This window comes from Ammodytes marinus (assembly GCF_949987685.1).
Source record: "Ammodytes marinus genome assembly, chromosome: 5".
Lineage (NCBI taxonomy): Eukaryota > Metazoa > Chordata > Actinopteri > Uranoscopiformes > Ammodytidae > Ammodytes > Ammodytes marinus.
Window position 1 is genome coordinate 13,165,419 of NC_137234.1, and position 23,006 is coordinate 13,188,424.

The 23,006-nt window shown below is 39.7% G+C and overlaps 3 protein-coding genes across 3 annotated transcripts; all 3 read left to right on the forward strand.

Annotated features, from left to right (window-relative positions):
- Positions 1 to 164: 164 nt before the first annotated feature.
- Positions 165 to 14,258, forward strand: LOC307251233 (protogenin B-like; the record flags this gene model as incomplete). The annotated part of the gene is made up of 19 exons (XM_080028553.1): positions 165 to 231; positions 951 to 1,250; positions 4,461 to 4,605; positions 4,762 to 4,895; positions 5,006 to 5,302; positions 5,526 to 5,685; positions 5,812 to 6,059; positions 6,661 to 6,825; positions 7,117 to 7,422; positions 8,656 to 8,841; positions 10,696 to 10,791; positions 10,911 to 11,097; positions 11,366 to 11,493; positions 11,668 to 11,838; positions 12,175 to 12,357; positions 12,739 to 12,862; positions 12,974 to 13,112; positions 13,247 to 13,354; positions 13,830 to 14,258. 19 exons carry the CDS (start codon positions 165 to 167, stop codon positions 14,256 to 14,258), a joined length of 3,573 nt encoding a protein of 1,190 aa, XP_079884679.1.
- A 2,568-nt stretch (positions 14,259 to 16,826) lies between these two features.
- rsl24d1 (ribosomal L24 domain containing 1) lies at positions 16,827 to 19,655 on the forward strand. The gene is made up of 6 exons (XM_080028338.1): positions 16,827 to 16,968; positions 18,164 to 18,277; positions 18,365 to 18,437; positions 18,538 to 18,601; positions 18,753 to 18,838; positions 19,133 to 19,655. Exons 1-6 carry the CDS (start codon positions 16,888 to 16,890, stop codon positions 19,207 to 19,209), a joined length of 495 nt encoding a protein of 164 aa, XP_079884464.1. The 5' UTR covers positions 16,827 to 16,887; the 3' UTR covers positions 19,210 to 19,655.
- Positions 19,656 to 20,523: 868 nt separating this feature from the next.
- Positions 20,524 to 22,599, forward strand: LOC307250468 (cAMP-regulated phosphoprotein 19-like). Its single transcript, XM_080027563.1, has 3 exons — positions 20,524 to 20,663; positions 21,209 to 21,331; positions 21,420 to 22,599. Exons 1-3 carry the CDS (start codon positions 20,619 to 20,621, stop codon positions 21,588 to 21,590), a joined length of 339 nt encoding a protein of 112 aa, XP_079883689.1. The 5' UTR covers positions 20,524 to 20,618; the 3' UTR covers positions 21,591 to 22,599.
- The last annotated feature ends 407 nt before the right edge of the window (positions 22,600 to 23,006 follow it).

Below are 23,006 nucleotides of genomic sequence, written 5' to 3' on the forward strand. Positions count from 1 at the left end.
GCGGGGTGGGGAGAAGGGGGGGGGGGGGGGGGGGCCGCACCCCCGTAGTGCAGTTGGTCCTTTGCTCTGCTGCTGCTGGCAGAAGTAACTTGGAGGACGGACGGACTGCACGCACGATAGTGGTGGTTCGCGGCGGGGGGGAAATGACACAACTATTCGGATAAATGGCGAAGTTTAAGATGAAATTCCACCGGCGCTGGATGCTTTTTGTTTTGTTAATTCCTTTATCAAGTAAGTGTGTTGTTTTGGTTGTTGTTACTACTGTTGTATCGTTGTATTTGGTGACCTGAGTTGCGGTTCGCTCACGCACTGTTGAATAGCTATAGCGTTGCCTGTGTGATTAACTTAAGCTGACTGCCGTCCACTCTCTGAAACCTATGTTAATAATGAAATCTATTTTGCCAAACGACTGTTGTTTTCTGAACCATATTAACTAAGAGGAAACAGGTTCTTAAAACTGTATTCTCTCTATTATTCGTGTGTTTCACTGTCATTTAAGCCTATGTCAATTAAGGTTAGCCTAAATGTCGGTTTTGATGCTCAACGATATGATATTTAATTATAAACATGACACGTACATCAGTTTCCTAAAGATACATTTTTATTTTTATTTTGGTATAGTAACCTAACAATCTACCAGTCCTATGCATTTAACATTTGTGTCAGGTCAGGACATAGGCATGACAAGAATAATCCTTTATTAGGGAAATTCAATTAAGCCTAGGCTAATTTTGTCAAAATTATTCTGTATGGTCTTTTTTTTTTATCGTTTCCTGTAATGACAGCATAGTTTCCTTAATAGCCTATTACTGTATAGCAACACTATTCCTGATGTGTTTGTGTCTGTCTGAAAGGCTGAAAGTGATTGTTGTGCAGCTGTAGTCTCCCATTAATCAGATACATGATACAACTCTTTATGAATGTCCCCCTTTCTTTTTCTTTTTCTTTAGGTGTTTTATGCTTTAGCGAGTTGTCCTTCATCACAGAGCCCAGTGATGTTACTGCACTACCAAAGGACGCTGCTGTCCTGGACTGTCAGGCCCACGGGCAGCCTCCAGTCACCATCAAGTGGCTCAAGAATGGGGTTCGGTTGGAAGCGAGTGAGCACATACACTTTTTGCCCAACGGCTCCTTGTACATACCAAAGATAAAGCAAACCAAGGAGGAATCAGATGAAGGATTTTACCGGTGCCTCTCGCAGAACAAATACGGAGCTATCCTAAGCCAAAGATCACGTCTGACTATCGCAAGTGAGTATGGATCTCAGGGTGATTCTCTTGGGGGGGGGGGGGCTAACATGGACTTTATTCCTGTTTTCTTACTGTGGAGACCAAGACGAGGATGGGTTAAAGTTGTTGGTGATATAAGCTTTGTGGTGTCAACATGCAGCCATCAGAATGACAAGTTCATGGGTAATTAACCTGGAGATGGAAAGCAGATATACCCCACCCGACTCCATTCTTTTTTTTCTTCTTTTTTTCTACTTCTAAAGTCTGGGTTTCTTTCTGTGTTATTGGAAGTTGTTCAGACTTAGCTGTGCTTGGGTTTAAAGCTGTCAGTCTAGTTATGGGATCATTTTAAGAGACAGTTAAAGATAGTTGGAGAGTCAATCTAAAAGCTCATAAAAGCTCCATAAATAGGCAGCCCTCTTAGACCCTGAGTACCTTAACTTTTCCTTGTTTTAAAAGGAACTTGCACATTTATGAAAGTAATCAGGAAGCATTGGCAAAAAAGTTAGAAGTTAGCCTTCTCTCTCTTAGTTTGTTAGTGGGGTTGCATTGTCACTGCAGACTGTGGATCTGTGTAATAGCTGAATGGTCTGCCACACAGAGGAATCTCTGAAAGGCTATTTGCCTTTTAGCCTTTGTTTGGAGTAACCCTGACCGCACCAGAAGAAAAGGCGAGGTTTTCAGGGCATTTGTTTGTCCACATATCAGTGGACGGGGCAGCTGTGTGCATTCAATGGGCCTGGTCTATCATGGACACTTGGTCTAAGAAGGGATATCCCATGAGTGGTGTCATGGCAACTACCTCAGCCGTCTGAAATATTCTGATAATGACACTGACTTTGAAGATGGAAAGTTGAGGCTTTATATGGCCATACACTTAACAGTGAAAAAAAAAAGAACTTTATACAACTGTCACACAGGGAGAGATTTAGAAATATAGAAATACAAACACGAAAAAAACAATCTCACACGCTTATGGACACATCAATTCAGTTCTTACACTCTTGTTGTGTTTGTTGTCGTTCTATCAAAAGGTCACACAAAATATATTTTTTGCCTAGTTTGGCCTTGTGCCAGCCTTTGTCAGTGAAAGGGTTAAAGGTTTGTGGTCAGCTGTAGGCAGGGAGTGGAGGATGGGCCTCCTCTCTGTGCTCCCCTTCTGTCCATAGGTCCTGGGGGTCAGGGGTCAGCAGAGAAAGGCTTTGTGATGTCACAGGCCGGCTCATGGCTGGGCCGCCCTGCTGTTCCCTCTCACAACTCACAATCCCTTTCACTGGACCAGCCCCTCTGTTGCCCTGTCAAGCAGAGCCCTTTTGTCAAAGAAAAAAAGGCCAGTTTGTCATGTGAATGGCCCGGCCTGATATTCCAGTAATAGTGTTGATCTTTTCAAAACATATTCAGGAATTGTTTTCCCTGTCGTTGTAGGACTGTCGCCATTTCTTTTTTAGAGATTGTCAGATATCTCAAATACTACTTCTTACAATATTTCAAAATAAAGTACATATGTGGTTTTTGCTTAGTAAATGTATTACTTCAGTAGCCTTTGATATAGGATAAGAAAAAAATCACAGGGTTCTCTCATTTTTAGTCCAATGGTAAACTAACTTCGATCTGGTTCCCAGTTAGGGCTCAGATTGAATGGGGGGGTTGATGCCGAACTTTGACCTTTTTAGGGAGACCTTTGTGCTGATTGACCTAGACATTGATTTGTGCTTTACAACAGAGGTGACCATATTAGAGGATCAGTCTGTGTACAGGCCACACCCACCGTGGACATCACTGATCCTGGGGTCCAGTGATTCTTACCTATCAGCCATGTTGTCTGGAGACAGATAGATAGATAGATAGATAGATAGATAGATAGATGGATGGATGGATGGATGGATGGATGGATGGATGGATGGATGGATGGATGGATGGATGGATGGATGGATGGATGGATGGATGGATGGATGGATGGATGGATGGATGGATGGATGGATGGATGGATGGATGGATGGATAGATAGATAGATAGATAGATAGATAGATAGATAGATAGATAGATAGATAGATAGATAGATAGATAGATTTGATAGATTTGATAGATTTGATAGTATTTGAATGCAGTTTTACCCAGTTCAGTAAAATGGAAGCTTAATAATCTTTGCTTGGTAAATAAAAACAAGACTGTGTTGTTCCTTACGTGTGATAAGTTAAGGCCACCCTACTTTCTCATGGTACAATGAATTCCAAACCTCATGATAATACCTACCTAATAATACCCCTAAACTACAGCGTTTTGCCATTTCAGAGGAACAATTTCAGAGGAACAATTTACAAACAAACTATAATGGATCATTTTCTTCTGGCCTTGGTTTAGGTTAAGCCCATAATGCACTTCACAGAAAATGGGGAACCACGTTATTTGTGTAATATTGATGAGACTAAGTCCTAAATGAAAGGATTGCTCTTTAATTAGAATCTGCCAGTTTAGGATTTAAATCGACTGTTTCAGTGGGAGAACAAGGTATTGATTTTCTTTAACATGATATTGACTTCCTTCCTGTGAGTGAGGGGGTTGGGAGAGAGTTATCACCTTACTGAATGAAGGTCATTGGTCATGTCTTCAAATAAATGCAGATTTAGAGTTGCTTATTTGTGGTGATGAAAGCGATTTTAAGTACACAAACAGAATGTGACTCAGTAACGTGAGCACAGCTGTTTTAGTCATTTTAGAACATTATGCATACTGGTAAAATCTGAGCAAAATTAAATGGACAAAGTGCCATATTTTGATTATGGAGTGTGTAATACTTTTTATTTATTTTTTATTTATTTTTTACTTCTGATGCTTGCTTGCAATCCTTCTAATGTAAAGTGAATTGATTAGTTTTTATCTATAAAAATGCATCATTCAGTGTCATTCTTCCATTGATCCATTGATTGGAGCAGCTGGTCAGTTTGGGACCTGATTGCTCATCTGCTCAAAAGCAAAGATCATTGTATCTTACAAAGATCAATTCCTTTCATAGAACCAGTTATCATTAATCAAAGTCAGGGCTTCACATGCATGATAAGTAATATATATTTATGTGGTAAGTGACAAAAACGTGTGACTGTAAAACAACTCAGTGTAGATGGACCCATATACTAAAACAATTACCCACTGGTTTCATAATAAGGTAATAAGGTAGGTTTTAGTTGCTTGCTGATAATTGCATTCTTGACCATCAATGTATTTTCTCCACAGGTATCTCAGAGTTTATGTTGCACCCTGTGCCGACGGTTGTCACTGAGGGCTCAGTGGCACGATTCTCCTGTGCAGTCACCTCCAGCCCAACTGCCACAATCACCTGGGAGCTCAACCAAAGCACATTACCACTACAGACAGACAGGTACCAACAAAATACACACTGTCATCTTATAGACCGTATTACATCCCCACACTTTAAAAAAAACATGAATTTGTAACAGTTAGCATGTCTTCCATTCTGTTGCTGTCAAAATGTACCCTCTTGTTTGACCCTAATATGGCCTTTGTATGTTCCCAGAATAACGGTTTTGCCCAACGGAGTCCTTCAGATCGCCAATGTTCAACTGGAAGACGCTGGAGAGTATCGATGTGTGGCAACTAACATCGGTAGCCGGTCAAAGAGTAGGGAGGCCACGCTGACAGTCAACCAAGGTACTTAACTCTTATAGCAATAAACTGGATTTTGGGATAGAGCATTAAACCATATTTTCCTATAGGGTACAACATATTTATTTTTCTGACATTGTCCCTTTCTTGTGAAGGTGCAGGCCCAAAACCACGTCAGAGGCCCATGATCATTGCTGGACCTCAGAATGTCACAGTTTCTCTTCACCAAACTGTGGTGCTGGAGTGTGTGGCCACAGGCAATCCCTGGCCCATCATCTCCTGGAGCCGTGCGGACAGCAAACCCATTGATGTATACAATGCCAAAGTGCTGGGCAATGGAAACCTGGTTATTGTTGATGTCAGTTCCAAGCACAGTGGAGTCTACCTCTGCAGGGCAACCACACCGGGAACACGCAACTACACTATCGCTGCTGCTAACCTCACAGTTTTAGGTACAGTAAATTCTTTAGAAGTTATGCATCCTTGGTTTTCAGACCGCATAACCTGCCTGCTAGTGTTCCATATGCCATAACACAACCAATGCTTTTGGAGATGTGAACAGATTGTTTAATTATGAGAATAATCCAATTCCTGCTTTCAGAGCCACACAATTGGTGTTGTATTTGTTGATGGTTGATTGTATTCATGACTTTTCTTTTAAACCCTCTGTTGCAGTGCCACCATCCATTGTCGAGAGGCCTGAGAGCCAGACCCGTCCAAGAGCAGGCACTGCCCGCTTTATGTGCCAAGCAGAGGGAGTGCCCGCGCCACGCATTAGCTGGCTAAAGAATGGAAAAGAGGTCCATTTGAATGGGAGGATTAAGATGTACAACAGGTATTGCACAACAGGAGCAGTGGTCACAATCAAACAAAACTAAGCAGAGTGGGGAAAAAACCTGCCCAAATTGAATGCATTTACTTTTCTAATAATTGTTAATACTTAATTTTTTCTTTTTCATAGTAAATTGGTGATTACCCAGATCATCCCTGAAGATGATGCCATCTATCAATGCGTGGCAGAAAGTGAACAGGGTTCTGAGCTGTCCTTGGCTCGCCTTATTGTTGTCATGTCCGAGGACAGGCCCAGTGCACCCAGAAATCTCCATGCTGAGACTATCTCAAGCTCTGCTATCTTACTGGCCTGGGAGAGACCTCTCTACAAGGCTGACAAAGTCATAGCCTACTCCATCCACTATATGAAGGCTGAAGGTGAGACCAAGATGGATAAAACATTTATTTACGTTTCAGGTTTTGATTCTGTCTTGAACAGATCTGTTGTGTGCTGGGAGGGATGAAGACTGTTGACCAGAACAAGCTATCTCACACTCTCACATATGATCAACTTTCCTCTGTGATGGCCATCTGTTTTAGCTGCACAGATCAGAGGTCAAGGAGGACTCAGAATGGCAACTTCACTGAAATAACAACAGGCTTAGCCAGCCTATTGTCCGCTCCCCTGCTCATACTGCTAGTAGTTAAAGGGACAGGATAGCTTTTTGAAAGCCGTATGGTCTTGCAAACCAGTAAAATAAGAAGATATTAATTCTAACCATTAAATTGACGGTTAAAAAACTCTATTGATAGTAAACATGTTGGTAGGTGTTAAAGTATGTTTGGTATATAAAAAAACTGAAAGCAGTTATATGGATGTAGTTTGCATGACACATGTTTATAGAAAGAGATAAGTGAAATTGTTAATAGGTGTCTTTCAAAACATTGACTGTTTGCAATCTGCTTGACAACCTTTCATAAAAGTATCTTCTCTTTTGGACAATTGAACTTATTTCGTAACCGATCTCTTGCATTTCAGGTCTAAACAACGAAGAATACCAAATTGTTATTGGCAACGACACGACCAGTTATATCATCGATGACCTTGAGCCAGCTCGAAACTACAGCTTTTATATTGTGGCTTATATGCCGATGGGAGCCAGTCGTATGTCAGACCAAGTCAGTCAACATACCCTGGAGGATGGTAAGCACTGAAACTCCTAGCATTCCTCGCAATAAATCATTCTCTCAGTTAAGCTGAAATGCATGCAATTGATGAGGGTACCAAGCACACCATGAGTGGAAAAAAGGGGAGGTAGATCTGTGGGCTGTTGTTAATAAAATGTTCCCCTCGATAGTAGAACGTTTGTATTAATAATAAATAAAAGAAGATATTACATTTGAGCTTTTTGCCAGCACGCTTGTATTCTTAAGAAATCCATCACCACCTCAGATTCAAGTACTGTATATGTGTTGTGTCCCTCTCTTTTCACAGTGCCTTTGCGTACCCCAGAGCTCAGTCTGACCAGCCAGAGCTCCACAGATATCCAGGTGAGCTGGCAGTCACTGCCCGCCAAGCTGAGCCGTGGCCGGGTGTCTGCGTACAGACTTTCCTATCGTACAGCAGCGGACAACACTGTCACCATTGTAGAGCTACCTCAGAACAGCACAGAATACCTGCTGGAGGGCCTGCAGCCTGACACCATCTACCTGCTCCGCATGGCTGCAGCCACCCGCGTGGGCTGGTGTGAGCCTTCTGCATGGACCTCACACCGCACACCTAAGATATCCAGCAGCAAAGGTAAACAGGGTGCAAAAGGCTAAAAAAAGGAAACAAGTGATATAAAGCTATTCTTATCTGGGCTATCTCATCACATCATTGTACTGGGCAGTTTTGGTCACTTCATTTTTACATTAGGTACTAAGTTTTCATGCTTGGTTGAATTTATTATTTGTATCAAAAGCATGCATCTTCAGTAAAATAAGAAGCAAACAACAAGTACATGCTATGTAGGTTATGCTTTTGCTTTTGGCACAACGCTGTTTTCTTGCTCTTCGATTACCAGGAGGATCACATGCAGAGTGACCGGCTTATGCCTAGAGTTTGCTCTTTTAGCATTGTCCCACAGTCTTTGTGTTGGTTACCCAGGAACCTTTGCCCTTCGCTGTCAGTGATGTTAGAGTGGCCTCAGTCACGGGTCATAAAGAGAGGGCCTCAGGCATCTACTATGTGGGGGAAAGAATAGCCTCTTTTCATGACCTGCTGCGTTGGGGGAGGCTGTTTGTCCACCAAAACTGGACTTCTTGTTTTTAAAAGTTTAGTTATAGTTATAGATTTAGATTTAGGTGATGAAGAGCAGCACAGCCAACACAATTGTACTTTTTTTGAGAGCATAAAATATAGTGAATACGAAGTCTTCTAAATGTATACCTCTGTGACACCCACAATGCTCAACTAAAATGTACACCTCGGAGAAACCATTGTGTTAATAACTGTATAAACCTCTTGCATTAATCCTTGTTCTATAGCATGTTCCTTGTTGTTTTTTTGCTGATGGCTTAGTCTTCCTTGTCCTGTCTTGTGCAATTACACAAGACAGTTTTAAAGTTTTAAAAATTTAATAATATCTCTCTCTCTCTCTCTCTCTCTCTCTCTCTCTCTCTCTCTCTCTCTCTCTCTCTCTCTCTCTCTCTCTCTCTCTCTCTCTCTCTATATATATATATATATATATATATATATATATATATATATATATATATATATATATATATATATATATAAATCTCTGTGTGTAAAAAACAGAGAGATAAAGGGCATCTCCATCATACTCGGGGTCGGGTTAGATTTGGATTGGAATTTCATTTCATTTGTAATATGGGCAGTGGTAGTTACAGCGATAAAAAGGTATTATGGACAGGTCACAGCTGATTCTGTTCAGACAGGGCTTTTATTAAATGAGTGTAGAGATGAAATGAATTGAATGTTTACATTTGAGTGTGCATTGATCATTTGCCTACTGCCTCTGCCCTTCAGTGCCTTCAGCCCCTACTCTTCTTCTTGAGCCAGTCAACTGCACCTCCATTGTGGCACGCTGGCAAACCTCCTCAGACTCTGTGGCTGTCCAGGGCTACCGGCTTTGTTACCACGAGGAAGGCCAACCAGAGCAGCCCATCATTCAGCTGCAGGCTCAGAACCATACCTACACCATAAGTGGCCTTGGTGAGTGATGCACACAGCTGTGTAGTTGTGAGACGGTGGGACGGTGCAGCGGGTGAAAAACATACAACATTATGTATTTTTGCTATGGGAGCATGCATTTCCACCATCTCTACGTATGTAAAAGCAAATGACTGATGGATCATTTGCTTTTACTCAAATGGGTCTTCCCAATTTCTGTGGGCAGTTGGATGTTGCATTTGCATTTTCCGCCTGTGTGTCCTGATCAATATGGGCTGACCCCTCTTGCCTAACCAGCAGCCCTCTCTAGTTTGGCTATGTTATTGTGTGAGACTCCCAGGGTTAGAGGTTGGGGTCCAGATGTCCCTCCCACCACCGTTTCCCATCCTGTGGCTTGCATAATTACCCCTGGCCATTGTGTTGTGTTCAAGGCCAGACCTGGTCTGTAAGACCTTGGTCGCTACCCCCCTTTAGCTGGACACTGGAGTGCACAAACAAATACCCCTGGGATTGGCCAGAACTGGTCCGAGCCACTGACCTCTAGCCGTGAGACAGCAGTCCTGGATTCGGACCCTGCCCCCACAGGTCATCTGTGCTGTCCATGTAAATAACCCACAACAATCTATATGCAATTTCAACCGGCAGGAACATAGTGATCAAATCTTCTTTTTCTCTGTTGTAGTCTTTAAGCACAATGTGGTTCCACTTCCTACTAAAATGTTTTAGTTTTGCCCGAAAAATGTGTGTGAGTAATGGGATTGTTAAGATTGTTAATTATTATCAGTTTTTTAACTAATAATAACTGGCTGGAAAACTCTTCAAAATTGTACAATATTTTTAATCGCTCAAGCTGCTGCTTCCACTGGTCCCATGTTAGCTCAATATAAGTTCAGTTTTGGAGCCGATTTTATTTTCTGTGTTGCTCCTAGTTTAAGGCTATAACTGAAGGGCAGTGGGAAGAACATGAAAGAGGGAACAAAAGGGGCCCAGCTCCTATCCCACAGTCCTGCTCCCAGATTCCTTGTGCTCTATCTTGGCCTGACCCGGTGACCCCAGTCAACTCCCCCCAGTCCCATGGGCCTAGGATCCCAGCAGCTGAAGGCGGCCCCCGGCCCAGCCCCCCACAACAGGCCTGGACACACTGCCACTGGTCAATACCCAAATGCTGACCTTTCACACTGGATGCATAAAACAAACCCTAACACCCCCTAAAACGTCCTGATTATGGCAATGGTAGCTTTTCAAGTTAAAAAATACAAATTGTGATTGCATTGCCTCTAATGAAGGTTTCCCAACCCCCAAATCAATCTGCACCTGGTGCAGTCTATGTTCCTTATTAATAACTCATACTATATTTTAGGGGAAAAACATCACATACAAAATCACACTTTGCCTCGACGCACCTCTCTTGTTCCCCTCAAATTCAGTGTATGTTTTTATTGTGTTTAAAAGCACAACTTTGTGGTCATAGCTTTTCATAGTTGTTCAATCTTCACAGGTTTAAAAAAAAGCAACAACAGTATTTATTTGTCATAACTTTCATAGAGCTTATTGATCATGTAACCAGCTTTACTGGGCCTTGGGGTTGGTTGATCTCCCCCAGTCTCCTTCCACATGACAACACATGATAAATGAGAGGCTTGGGTGACTCAGGAGGCCATGCATTGTTAATGGACAAACATCTCCTCCTGCAATTAACTACCAATGCCTCTTGAATGTCTGATTGATAATTTTTGGGTTATTTTAATGGTGATCTTTCAGGCATTGGCACTTTGAATAACATATTTGACCCATACTGCTCTGTGCAATTACTGTAATGTCAGGTTGGCCAACCTTCATCTTTTTGTTTTAGCAGCACGTACAGAAATCGCTGAACATTTATTTTTTATGTTACAGATCCAAGGAGAAAGTATCATGTCAAGATTATGGCTGTCAGTCAAGCTGGAGATGGCTATCAGACAGACCAAACAACTAGCACTCCAGGATGTTTGTGTAAGTTAATTCCCCTCTTCTTTATTTTAAAAGTCTTACCATTTTAAAATGAAATACAACCATTTTTTAAAGTTGAGAAATGTGATGAGATAAATATGCATTTTGTTTGCATCAATCAGCTGCTAGAGAGCAGCCCACACAATCACCTCCACCTCCAGATCACTTGACCGTCTTGGCCAGCAATTCATCTGCAGTGTCCCTGCAATGGGGCCGTCCAGCTTTCGCCTCCGGGAAGGCTGTTAGCTATACACTCCGTTGTACCCCTGTTGGAACCCACAACGCTTCTGCTATACGCTACATACAAACGTAAGCTGAGAACCAAATCAGTATTTTACCTCTAGCATAACAAATAAAGCCTCCAAAATATATTTTTGTGATTTTTCAGTGACTCAGGTTATGTTACACTGCAGGTTTTACAAATCATTTGTGGATAGGGATCTTGTACTTTATCATTGGCTGTTTATAATGATATAGGCTTTTAAGCTTACCCAACAGTTGCACATTTTATTCAGTGATTAACTCAGGATTATTGCTTGACAAATGGCCATAATGTAAGAATGTTGTTTTTCCACAGCACCAAACAGAATGTGACTGTTCAGAAATTGGATGCAAACACCCGCTATGAGTTTGTCGTGCGTCTCCACGTGGACGAGATGTCGAGTCCTTGGAGTTCTGTTGTTTACCATCGAACTCTGCCAGCAGGTAAAACATTAGAGATTACTGTCACATCATTTCTTCACTGCTCTGTTGCTTTCTGTCTTTGTTGTCATTCCAATATTCCCTCTACCATGCAGTCACAAATTAGATGAGTTCATTTTTCTAAGTAAATCTCTCAGCAAGTATTGTTTATAATTAAAGTGATTGCCCTGCATACAGCACCTAGCCACCCACCTGCAGGAGTGCGAGTGACTCTGATCGAGGATGACACCGCCCTGGTGTCTTGGAGGGAGCCCACTGAGCCCAACGTGATGGTTACACACTATACCATCCTGTACGCTTCACAGAAGGCCTGGCTGGCTGGACGCTGGCAAATATTGAAGAGGGAGGGTGAGTAGTCAGGCATTAGCAAAGTCATTTGGGAGAAGGTGGTGTGACAGCACCACTTATTACAAACAACACCATTTGTAATTATATTGCAATTTTAGAGATAGACAATAGAACAATATAACATAGACCATAGTGATGATAATGATGAAGTAATGCCTTATAAGAGATTTAAAAACTGTCCATTATGCACAATTCAACACCGAAAATCCCCTTTATAGTATACATTTTTAAACATCTATTATTATTATGTACATACATATATTATTTTGTTATTTTAACATTAAATTGTAACTGTGTCAGTAATCAGCGTGGTGTGTTTTGTGCTTCTGTTTGCAGGAACCCATACGATGGCTCTGCTGGAGAAACTGGAGCCGGGGAATGTCTACCTGGTGAAAATCTCTGCCGCCAACCAGGTCGGTGACGGGCCGTTCTCTAACAATGTGGAGTTGGCACTGACGCGTGGAAACACCCACCGCACCAAGAACCCCAGGCACTCCGACAGCGTCCCGGATACAACAGGTAAGCACCATGAAACACTGGAGGGGTCTCATCTTGATGAGTTTGATCAATTTATTATATCAAGTTGTGGCAATAAATATACAATGATATGAAAGTATACTGTAGGTTTTGCACTAGTGTTAGTTTTCTTAACTTGAAATGACCTGCGATTCTGCCACAAGTTTGGATTTATAATCATTAGTAAAGAAAAGTGTCAAGAGTGATTGAAGATTTTTATCTGGTAACAAAAAAAAAACACTCGGATGAGGTTTGTTAAACATCAGTTTCTAGTCTTGAGTATACAGTTTTCGTCTAGTGTAATCTATCTTCTGTATCTTAAGCTATTTGTAACTCTTAGCTAATGTGTGATTATTTCAAACACTGTGTTGTCTTTTTTTCCAGTGTACTCTGATGGTCTCTACCACATAGACCAGAGATCTATGACAGGGATCATTGTTGGCGTGAGCATCGCCTTGGCCTGTATCGTTATGTGTGCCTTGATCCTCATCAGTAAGGGCAGACCAAGGTACTGGTTACGAGCATTTTGGATAATGAGAAATATTTGAAAAGTGTATCGTAACCTGAGGTTTTTTTTCTGACATTGGTTTATATTTTTTTATCTTTGCATGACCAATAGAAAATCCTCTGGTCACAAAGCAATTACTGTGGGAGCTGCTGGAGGTCCACGTGCTGGTTTGTCTCTGCCTGGTGAATGCCATATAGAGAATGTTGAGGCCCTTATGCCTACGATATGTGATCACTCTCTAGATGCCAAGGTGAGACAAATAAAACAGAGAGAACCGTTTTCTTATGACAAAAATATATATTTTTAAAATGCACAGTTACATGTTTTATGATCATAAAAATTAATAATACACATTTCTCATATGTTTTTTTCTCATTTTTCCAGGGTGGATCTAGTATGGTCATAAATGGTGCCAGTCCAATTAACAGCATAGATCACAGTAAGAGGTGGCTGCTCTTCCAGAGGGACATCATGAATCCAGCTGAAAGCGATGTAAGTAGTAATGCATCATTATTCAGCTCAATCAGATATTGTTTTCTATATTATCTCTCTTTAATCTTAAATATGCACTATGTAACTTTGGGTGTGTCAGAAAAGTGAAACTTTTCTAAGGTTTATTCTCATTACTGAATGAACAAACTTTCCTCTGAGGAACATGATCCCTGGAACACTGTTTGAAGTTAGAATGCTTCCTGAAAAGTTACTGTTTCACTGTTGTTGTTTACAGCAGCAGGGCCCAAAGTTTGGTTTACAAACAAATTCTAGACTTACGTTTGGTTCCAGGTGCCTTAAAATACACTTAGTTTGGATTTATGATGATAGAATTATTCAATACTAAGAATTACGTGTAGAGAAAATATGTTTTGTAAACTAACCGCAGGCTCTGTGAATGTAAACAAACCCCCTTCCTCTGAAACTGCATAGTGAACCTTTAAAATCAAGTTTTCCTTCTCCATCTGCATATCAGGTTGAGGGCAGAGCCAGCTTGTACGAGGCTGGCAAAACTGTTCTGCGGTATGAGGAGCACTTAGGTTCGGGGCCCCTGCCACCGTCGTCCAGGGAGATGATCTACGGACCGCAGCATCACTCTGAGAGCTCTCACACCAGCGAGGGCAGCCAGGAGACGGGAGACTCGGGACAATACTCCAACGAGGAAAGCAACGAGGAGGAGATGAGCAACCCTTCCACTGGCAGATGCTCCCGACCGGAATCTTTCGGGTCAGATGATATTACCGCTGTCGCTGAGCTGAAGCAGTCATTTGAATTGGAAAACGAGGAAGTGCTGACCCACCCTCTCCATCACTCCGGCACTCCTGATGCCACCCGGCTCTGCTGCACCTCAGAGGGCTCCCATCATGCCTTGCTTCACACGTCCCAAGCAGCCGGCTCCTCCTAACATCACCTGGCCTAGCTCGTTATCTAGCCGCCGAATGCTATAAGCCACTTCCACCTCCCTTTGCTTCCCGAGTAGAAAAAAAAACCCTTGGTTATTTCCTGAGGCACAAGGAAGCCAGCTGCTGGGATGGAGGAAATGTGCTTTTTTTAGCTTCGGATCTACCTCAGGATTTTGTATGAATGTTTGGAAGAACGTTTTATTTCCATGTTTTGTTTTGTTATTTTACTTTCTACCTGTCTGTGTCTGTGTTTGGCGTCGTCTGTCCTAAACCAAAGCTCACCCACGATGAATGTTGAAAAGAATGTCAAAAATGTACTGTGATACATTTTTCTTTATTACTTTCCACTGGAGCAGAGGTTGTAGTTGAGCTAATTTTGACTGATTTATCTACCTCCGTGTTCTGTTCCTGTACATACATTACTACCTCTTTTTTTCGCCACATATTGTGCAGTATTATCTCAGACTCAGGGGACAAGGTGAAAACATCACTTTGCCAGTGTCGAAGCATTATTACATTTACTGGTCGTCATTTTTCAAATTCCCTAAACTTTTATTTTGACGTTTGAAAGAGCTTTTGTTTCACATTCTTGTTTGTTTTTTAATGATGTATGTTGCGAAAATAACAAAAGTGCATTAGATATTGTCCAACTATTTGAGCTTAATCGTAAAATATTGTTGTTTGGCTCTTTCAGTGCATTGAACTCAAAGCTTTAACATGGCCTTAGTAACGAAAGGGCTTTGCATACCATATAAGGTAAGATCCAAAGAAGGAAAAAATTGACCCCAAAGAGTTTTTGATAATACAATATATATTCTAAGGCAACCAAAAATATAAAGGATGTATATTGAGGATGCGTTTGCCAAAAATATTGTTCTTGCCAATGATGTAAATTTTCCTTAGAATGTTGGTTTGAATGCTTTTCTCTGTGTACATTTTGGTGAAAGCTTTAGCACATGTCCCCCCCCGGCTTGTGTAACATTTGCCTTTTAGACCATTGCTAAACGCAGCGGTGATGCCGATGCTATTATCCAAAGAGTTGTCTACTTCCTCAAAAGGGTATGGCTTTTCATTCAGTTGATCCTTGGTACTATGAGATGGAAATGATTGACACAAGACCAAAGATCCAATGTGTCCTGCCAGTGATGGATGTTGATATTTTCTTTCTTTGTGTAGAGAATCATCCGTTAACATTCACGAATATTGCTGTATGGGGAAAGAATTCTCTTTCTCTCTCCAAAATATTTCCTGTCCAGGTGTGACAATGAAGGATTCTGACTATCAAAAATGGAAACCCTATGTGTGAAGAGCAACATAATCAATTTTTATATCTTTGTAATACAAAAAAATCTTAACCAAAGAAACTAGAGGTCTCTGTTATTTAGCGATTTTCTTTGGTTTTCATTTACATTATTTGCATTTAAATATAATATGATTTCCACTGGTTTTGATCGCTAGAAAAGGCATTTTTTTTTTTTTAAGCTTGAGGTGTCATTAACTGCTCTGCTGTCTTTTTATCACGTGAAGTTTCACCAGAATGATATTTAGGTAACATTGGAATTTTTGATTTAGATTGTCTTTTTAGCATGATGTTGTAAACAAAAACATTTCCCAATGTTAATTTGACATTTTAGTAAATGAATGAGGCTGGTTTCAAGTTCAGAGTTCGTCTGTGTATTGCATTAATACAAGAGCGTCATTTGAAAGACACAGGTAACTTTGCTGACTTAACTCAGGTGCCAAATTGTAGATTTAGAGTGTAGACTTAACTGTTATTATTTAAGTCATGGTTTTTGATATTACAGCTTTTGAATACCAAAACAAATATTTCAAGCCAAAGTGAGCAACAAAACAAATAATTTTAAGTGTTGAAATGTTGCAAAATACTTTTTTGATACTCTCAAGATGATTGAATACCAGAAAATAAAATGGTTCTCGAAAATATACATTTTGTGTTGTACTCTTGTGTCTCTTGTGTCTTTTTGGGTTTGTGTGTGTGTGTGTGTGTGTGTGTGTGTGTGTGTGTGCAAGCAAATGAAGCTTCCCCTTCTCTTAAACATTTCACAAGGGCCCTTATTAATAGGCTACATATTTGTATTTGAGAAGTTCACAAACCAAACTATATTTTCATAATGAATAAACAAACACATATTAGATCGTTATTCTCTTGAGTGCACACTACAATTATTACTATATGTTTATTTGATTTGATAAGGTCTTATTAATATATTTAAAGTTGAACACATTTGGCCTCCATAGTAATTATAGACACGTTAAGATCATGGTTAAGATGGACAGTGTGAGGTGATAACTCTGTGGTTCAGCACTTCAGGAAAGAGTCCAAACTGCATATAAATGATTTCACCAATCCTCGAGTGCAAGTGCAACTTTTTCAGCATAGCATGACTAGGGGTTTACAAGCAAAACATCCTATGTGTATTTGACAAATTTTAGAAGTAGAAACTTTGACAGATGTAACAGAAGGTCCACCAGGGGGCAGCAAAAAACTCCAACAGGGGCATCAGCCGCCAGAGTCAGAGGAAAGCGAAGAAGAAGAAGAAGAAGCGGAAACGGGGCGGTCTTGTTTGTGTCCGTCTTCGTCTCTTCGCACGCAGCGCATCTGCTGCGAAAATGCGCATTGAAAAATGCTATTTCTGCTCGGGGCCAGTGTACCCCGGGCACGGAGTGATGTTTGTACGGAACGACTGTAAGGTATGACACCGTCTCTTCGCCTAAAATACCATTTAAATGTCGAGAGAAGCTCATGTTTGGACTATCATCGTCAGCTGGCTAACGATAGCATGCTAACGTAACGTGCTGTTTTCACTCACGTGGGATCAGGACAGGCGTTTAGTAGCTAAGTGGCTGTATAATATCTAATCGTGATGATTATCTACATAGGTGATTAACAACATAGAGGTGAATCATAAACGTAATAGTTAATTAAATGTTGTTTCCGTGTTACGCTTTTTAAGAATAACATTGACGTAGAGTCTGGACATTTAAATATCAGGGCCTGGGTTTGAGCTTGTGGAGCAATTGCGCCCTCTAAAGGTAGACTGAAAAAACATGACCTTTGAATTGTTTATTTATTCATTAAAAATCTTCATTGATAAGTCATTAATGGCATTATACCTTTACAGTATTCTATTTCAAAAACATTTGATTTCACATTATTTTATATATATAATGCCTTTTCTCTACATTTAAATATTACTTACACTGTATTTGCACTGTTTTTTTATTTTTCAGATTTTCTCTTAACTTGTGTTTCTCTTTATTCTGAGACTCGAGAATGTTAATGCCAACGACTGCTTCTAGATTTGTTGTGCATATGACGAATACAATATATCTAAATATAAAACATACGGAACAACATCAGAGCCAGACATTTGTGGCCTACTTATTTGTTTTAACAGTTTAGTGTTGTTTCCAAAAACAAAGGTTTAGGATTGCTAATTTGGGACTTAGGTTTTTATAATGCCTTTTATGTCCCTCAGTTTCATGTTTGTCCAGCCTCATATATATATCCAGTTTCTTTCTGTTACTTGTTTTAAAAGCACATTAAATTATTTTCTTCACAATCCCTTAAACTTTGTTGAAAGAATGGTGACCTAGATATGTCCTGGGTGGGACAATTAACACATGCAAAATAAATTCACACCACTCTTAACATCTCTGTGGTGGAAGGACTATGACACTGTTTTCTTAACTACCTCTAAACAATCTTTGGCATTTCTTTCCTGCAGTTTCTCGTGTCTTACACATGTATAAAGAGAGAAAGCTTGTAACTTATCTTCCTGGCAAGATAAAAGAAAAATTATAGGTTTACCGGTTCACATGTGTTCCAATTCCCCTGAGGTTTATTTCTTGAGTTAAACTTAAATGATTTGTTTTGCACCTGTAGTCCTTCAGATTCTGCAGATCAAAATGCCACAAGAACTTCAAGAAGAAGCGTAACCCCAGAAAGACAAGATGGACCAAAGCCTTCAGAAAGTCATCAGGAAAGGAGTTGACAGTGGTCAGTTTGGTTTATCTATGGAATGCTATCCCAGTGTTGTTCATTGGTTTTTACTGTGACTTATCCAACAAACCTCCTCTCTTTCAGGATAACTCTTTGGAGTTTGAGAAACGCAGAAATATCCCCACGAAATATAACAGGAAACTGTGGGACAAGACAGGTAATGTATATATTGATGTTTCACATGGACTTGCTGTGAAAATGTTTTTTTCATTTGATTATTGAACTGAAGAATTGCATGCCACTTTTAATTGCTACAGTGGAGGCAATGAAGAGGGTGGAAGAAATCAAAACGAAGCGACAGGCGAGATTCATCATGAACAGGTGAGCACTCTGTCCATTCTGGGACATACTTTTTGAGTTTTGCATCTTACATTTTATGGGGTAGATAGTTTTTAAGACATATTTGGAATTGACAAGATTTGTATAACTGTGCTGTCCTTATCTGAATATTTTTTTTGTCTCCACTTTATAGATTAAAGAAGGGCAAACAGTTGGAGAAGGAAGAGGACATCGTCGAAGTGAAGAAAAATATTCACCTTATCAAAGCACCTCATGCAGGTAAGGATTTAAAGAGTGGACAAAAAGTTGCGTTATACACAACAATCTTGGAAGGGGAATTTTAAAAGTTGAAGTTGATTTTAATGCACACACGTTACAGTCCTGTGTGCCAATGGCAGACACATGCACACTGTACTGCAGAAGACAATGCAGATTGATGCACTGAACAAAAAGTCTGCATACCATAATTTAGCTTTGCTGGCTATTGTTCCAAAGAAAATACTTTGTTATGAATGTCTGCATGATTAGTCTGTGATTTCAGTGATGTTCAAATTTTATCTTTTGTTTTTACAGGAAAGGCCAAACAAATGGAAGACAAAATGGTGCAGAAGTTGCAAGAAGACGTGGACATGGGGGATGAAGAACTTTAATCTCCCTGATGAAACTCTTGAGCAAGTTGCCCGTGTATTATATTTAACTTCTGTTTTGGACAAAACCTTGGCTGATTATGGACACAGTAATGCTTTCAGTTTTTAATGACTGTACAAGGACTGAAATCATCAGCAGAACACAGCTCTGCCTCCAAAACAGCAGTAGCAACTAGTTTTTTTTTGGGCTGTAAAGAATTTACTCGATACTGTCATAAGAAGTAATAACAGTAATGCTGAAAAGGGTATCCTACCCAAAATTAATACATATTTTGGGAATTGCTCTTCTTTTGTTTCTTATTTTATATGACATTAACCCTATTATAACTAGCTTCATAAAAGACAAACTTGGATAAATATCTAAAATAAAAAATATAGAAACCATCAGACATCTTACTTTTGTGTTGTATGTGAATGTTTTTTCTAATAAACCCTTCATTTGCTTTGGTCATTGTGTTAGTATCATACTTTTTTTTCTCTATTTTTCTACACTGCACACTGATGTGTATATATGCATTTATTATGAAAAGAATAGAATAGTATACACCCCTCTAATTTGTAACATTATACTGAATGCGATTCAAACAAAATTTGAATTGAAAAAAGAATTGGCATGTGTTTTTCTACATCTTTCAAGTTCAACAATCAGTTCTCTCGATTTTAGTAAAGTGTTTTTCTGAGGAGATGAGTCAATGGATAGTCCTAAATTGGTATTTCTCTATGGAATGGTAATATAGTATGAAACTTAATAGTAAAGAGAGATTTGACTCAAAATATCAAGATTGTTTATTTGTCATGCACAACAAGAGCAGTCAATGAAATTCTTAATCTCCTTTATCAATGCAACATAAAAGAAAAGAAAATATGGGTCCTAAATACAAAATATAGTGCAAAGATTTGCAAATCAAAGTGAAAATTTAGAATTGAGGTACTTATCAATTTAAAAAAAAATCTAATCTAATAAAAATATAATGTACATTGAATGAAATACTGATAAATGGAAATATGTCTATGCACGGATGTTAGGATGTTAAAAGTTATACATGAAAAGGTGTAAACATACATAGATGTAACCATGTTTAAATAAACGGTTATTGTTGCTAGTGTCGTTCAGTGCTTGTAAAACCATTTGATTTAAAGACATACAGAAATAAAGTTACAGTAAATATGCATTTTTCAGCACAGGTGTATTTATTTTCAGGCAAAGTCTCTTCAAAACACTTGTTATGGGCCACAGTCTCTCTCGCGCTCTAAAGGCAGCTCTGGTATCGACTCTCCGGCCTGTTGCTGGACAGCCTGCTACCCTCCTCGCGCCCACTGCCAGTCGCACCTCTCATCTTCGTGAAGAGCAGAGCTACTCGGACGGCTACATCCACAGTGTTTTGCTAGAATAAAAAGGATTGAATACCGACATGTCAGAGGAGCTTGAAGGAACGAGATCTGCCGAAGAACAACAGGTAAATTGCAACGACAATCTGCACTTTTGTCTCGTAAGCCGGCGCAGCTAGTGCTTCAAATCCACGGTTTATGGTCGATTCTGGTGAACTAGCAGCAAGCTAGTTAGCAAGTGGCTACTACTGGCTAATGTCATTAAAGATGCTAGCGCCAAGGAATTATGCTAATTAGCTACCAGTGTTTGATAGTAAAGCAACAATAAACAAACATTTTATTTTGTTTTGCGGTCAACGATCAGGATGGCACTATAACTTGCAAATAGAACGATCTTTTTGCTAACATTGTTTAACGCTGTAGCTAAACATGCTAAGTTAAATGTCAGGATTAATGCTAGTGCAAAAACCAGCTTGAGTTTCCCTCATGGCGGCGACTGCATATTATGACATGGCGTTTTTAAAAAACATAAATAGTAGCCAGACTAGCTGTAGCTGCTGTCAAAATATAGATTGCACGTTTGAGGACATTTTAAAGCAGTTTTCTCGTTTCTTGCAATCAAGTCAACAGAGTGGTGTATTTTCCATCCACTCACTCTGGGCTCTTTCTACAGGAAATGGAGGACAAGGTAATCAGCCCAGAGAAAGCAGAGGAGGCCAAACTGAAGGCCAGGTATCCTAACCTTGGAGCCAAGCCTGGAGGCTCAGAACTTCTCAGGAAAAGACTTCAGAAGGGGGTGCGTCTCAAACTTAAACTCGTTGCTCATTTAAACAATACAAGGTCTTACATCAGTCTCACTTTATGTTGTCTTGTTTTTTTTTCAGCCAAAGTATTTTGACTCCGGTGACTACAACATGGCCAAGGCGAAAATGAAGAATAAGCAGTTGCCATCAGCCCCAACGGAGAAGACTGAGATCACAGGGGGACACATCCCAACACCTCAGGACCTTCCTCAAAGAAAGACGTCAATCGTGGCCAGCAAACTGGCTGGTTGATGGTTTTTATGATTACTGTTTTGTTACCATTCCAACCCCTGCTTCATATCTACCTGTTGTTTCTGTTTTGGGTTTTTTCACCATTGTATGTATTCTCAAAGAACAAGTTATGTATCAAGCCAAATTGTTGAGAATAATTGGAAACTGTCAGGCACTGAATTGTCAGTAAGTTAAATCCAACAAAGTAGTAGCTTAAAGTGTTTCTCAAGATCCAAAAAAATGCCTGAATAGTAAATGATTTCTGAACATGATACTACACTGTCTGATATGAATCCATGTCAGCGCTACCCTTTCACAGAATATACTCACTTTTAAGGATATATGCCTCCATGTAAATAGCCTGCGCAAATGATCCGTTTTCATCACAACAAAGGAATCTTTTTTTCACCGTGTTACTGATAATTACAAAGGCAAAAATACTTATGAGTTATAATCATCGAAGAAGAAATAATCATCGAAAAAGAAATATCACTTTGCATGGAAGTATTTGAGAAGTGTAATTAACAGATATATGCCTTTTCAGTTTGAAACGGTTTTGATAATTCACCTGCTCATATGGAGGTATGTCTGTTTAAATAGTGATAAGTGAAGTAATCTTGCTTTGGGTTTTTATTTCTAATCCTTGATTGTTTGTGTCATTCCCTTTCCCTGTAACACTATTTTGATTATTTGCTTTCACGGCACTGAAGATTAGATCACAAACACACTTTGTAGTCAGTTGTATTTTAATTAATTTTAGTTACATTGGTTTGCAAAGACTTGCTGCTGGTCTCCATCTCATCCTGACCTCTAAAATGGCCTTAAAAGTAACGAACCTTTGTTCCTCTTGAGCAATATTTGCTCCTTTGGTGAGTATCTTATTTGTGAGTTTTGCCTGTCCCTGTCTGACTGGAATCACTTCGGATTTTATGGAAAGAAACTCCCTTGACATGTCTGGAGTGTGCATGTGCATTTACTGTGCAGTCACACTGTGCCATTTGTTTTGTAAATAAAATAGTTTTGCATAATATCTTACAAGAACATTATTCAATTTAATTTGTCTTTGCATTTATTCCATTCACATGTTGGTAAACTAACTGCACTAAAAATAGCCAAATTTGTGTTGCACACGAATAATGGCCTAATTGTACTATTCATTATAGCCAATAATTATTTAACCATCCACAATATATGTTGATCGGGCAATCCAGTTAAATATTGAAATCACAATATATACAAGATTAATGGCAACATAAATTAAAACTTTTAGAAAAATATAGAAGTAATAGCAATACACAACCTGCAGCATGCACCCATTTACAATGCCATGATTGATGCATTGAACAATGTTACATTATTGTGGGGGTCAACTAATCCATCTACTGGTGTGGACTGGAGTATCTTGCATGGTAAAGCTTAACCTCTCAAGTTATAGCT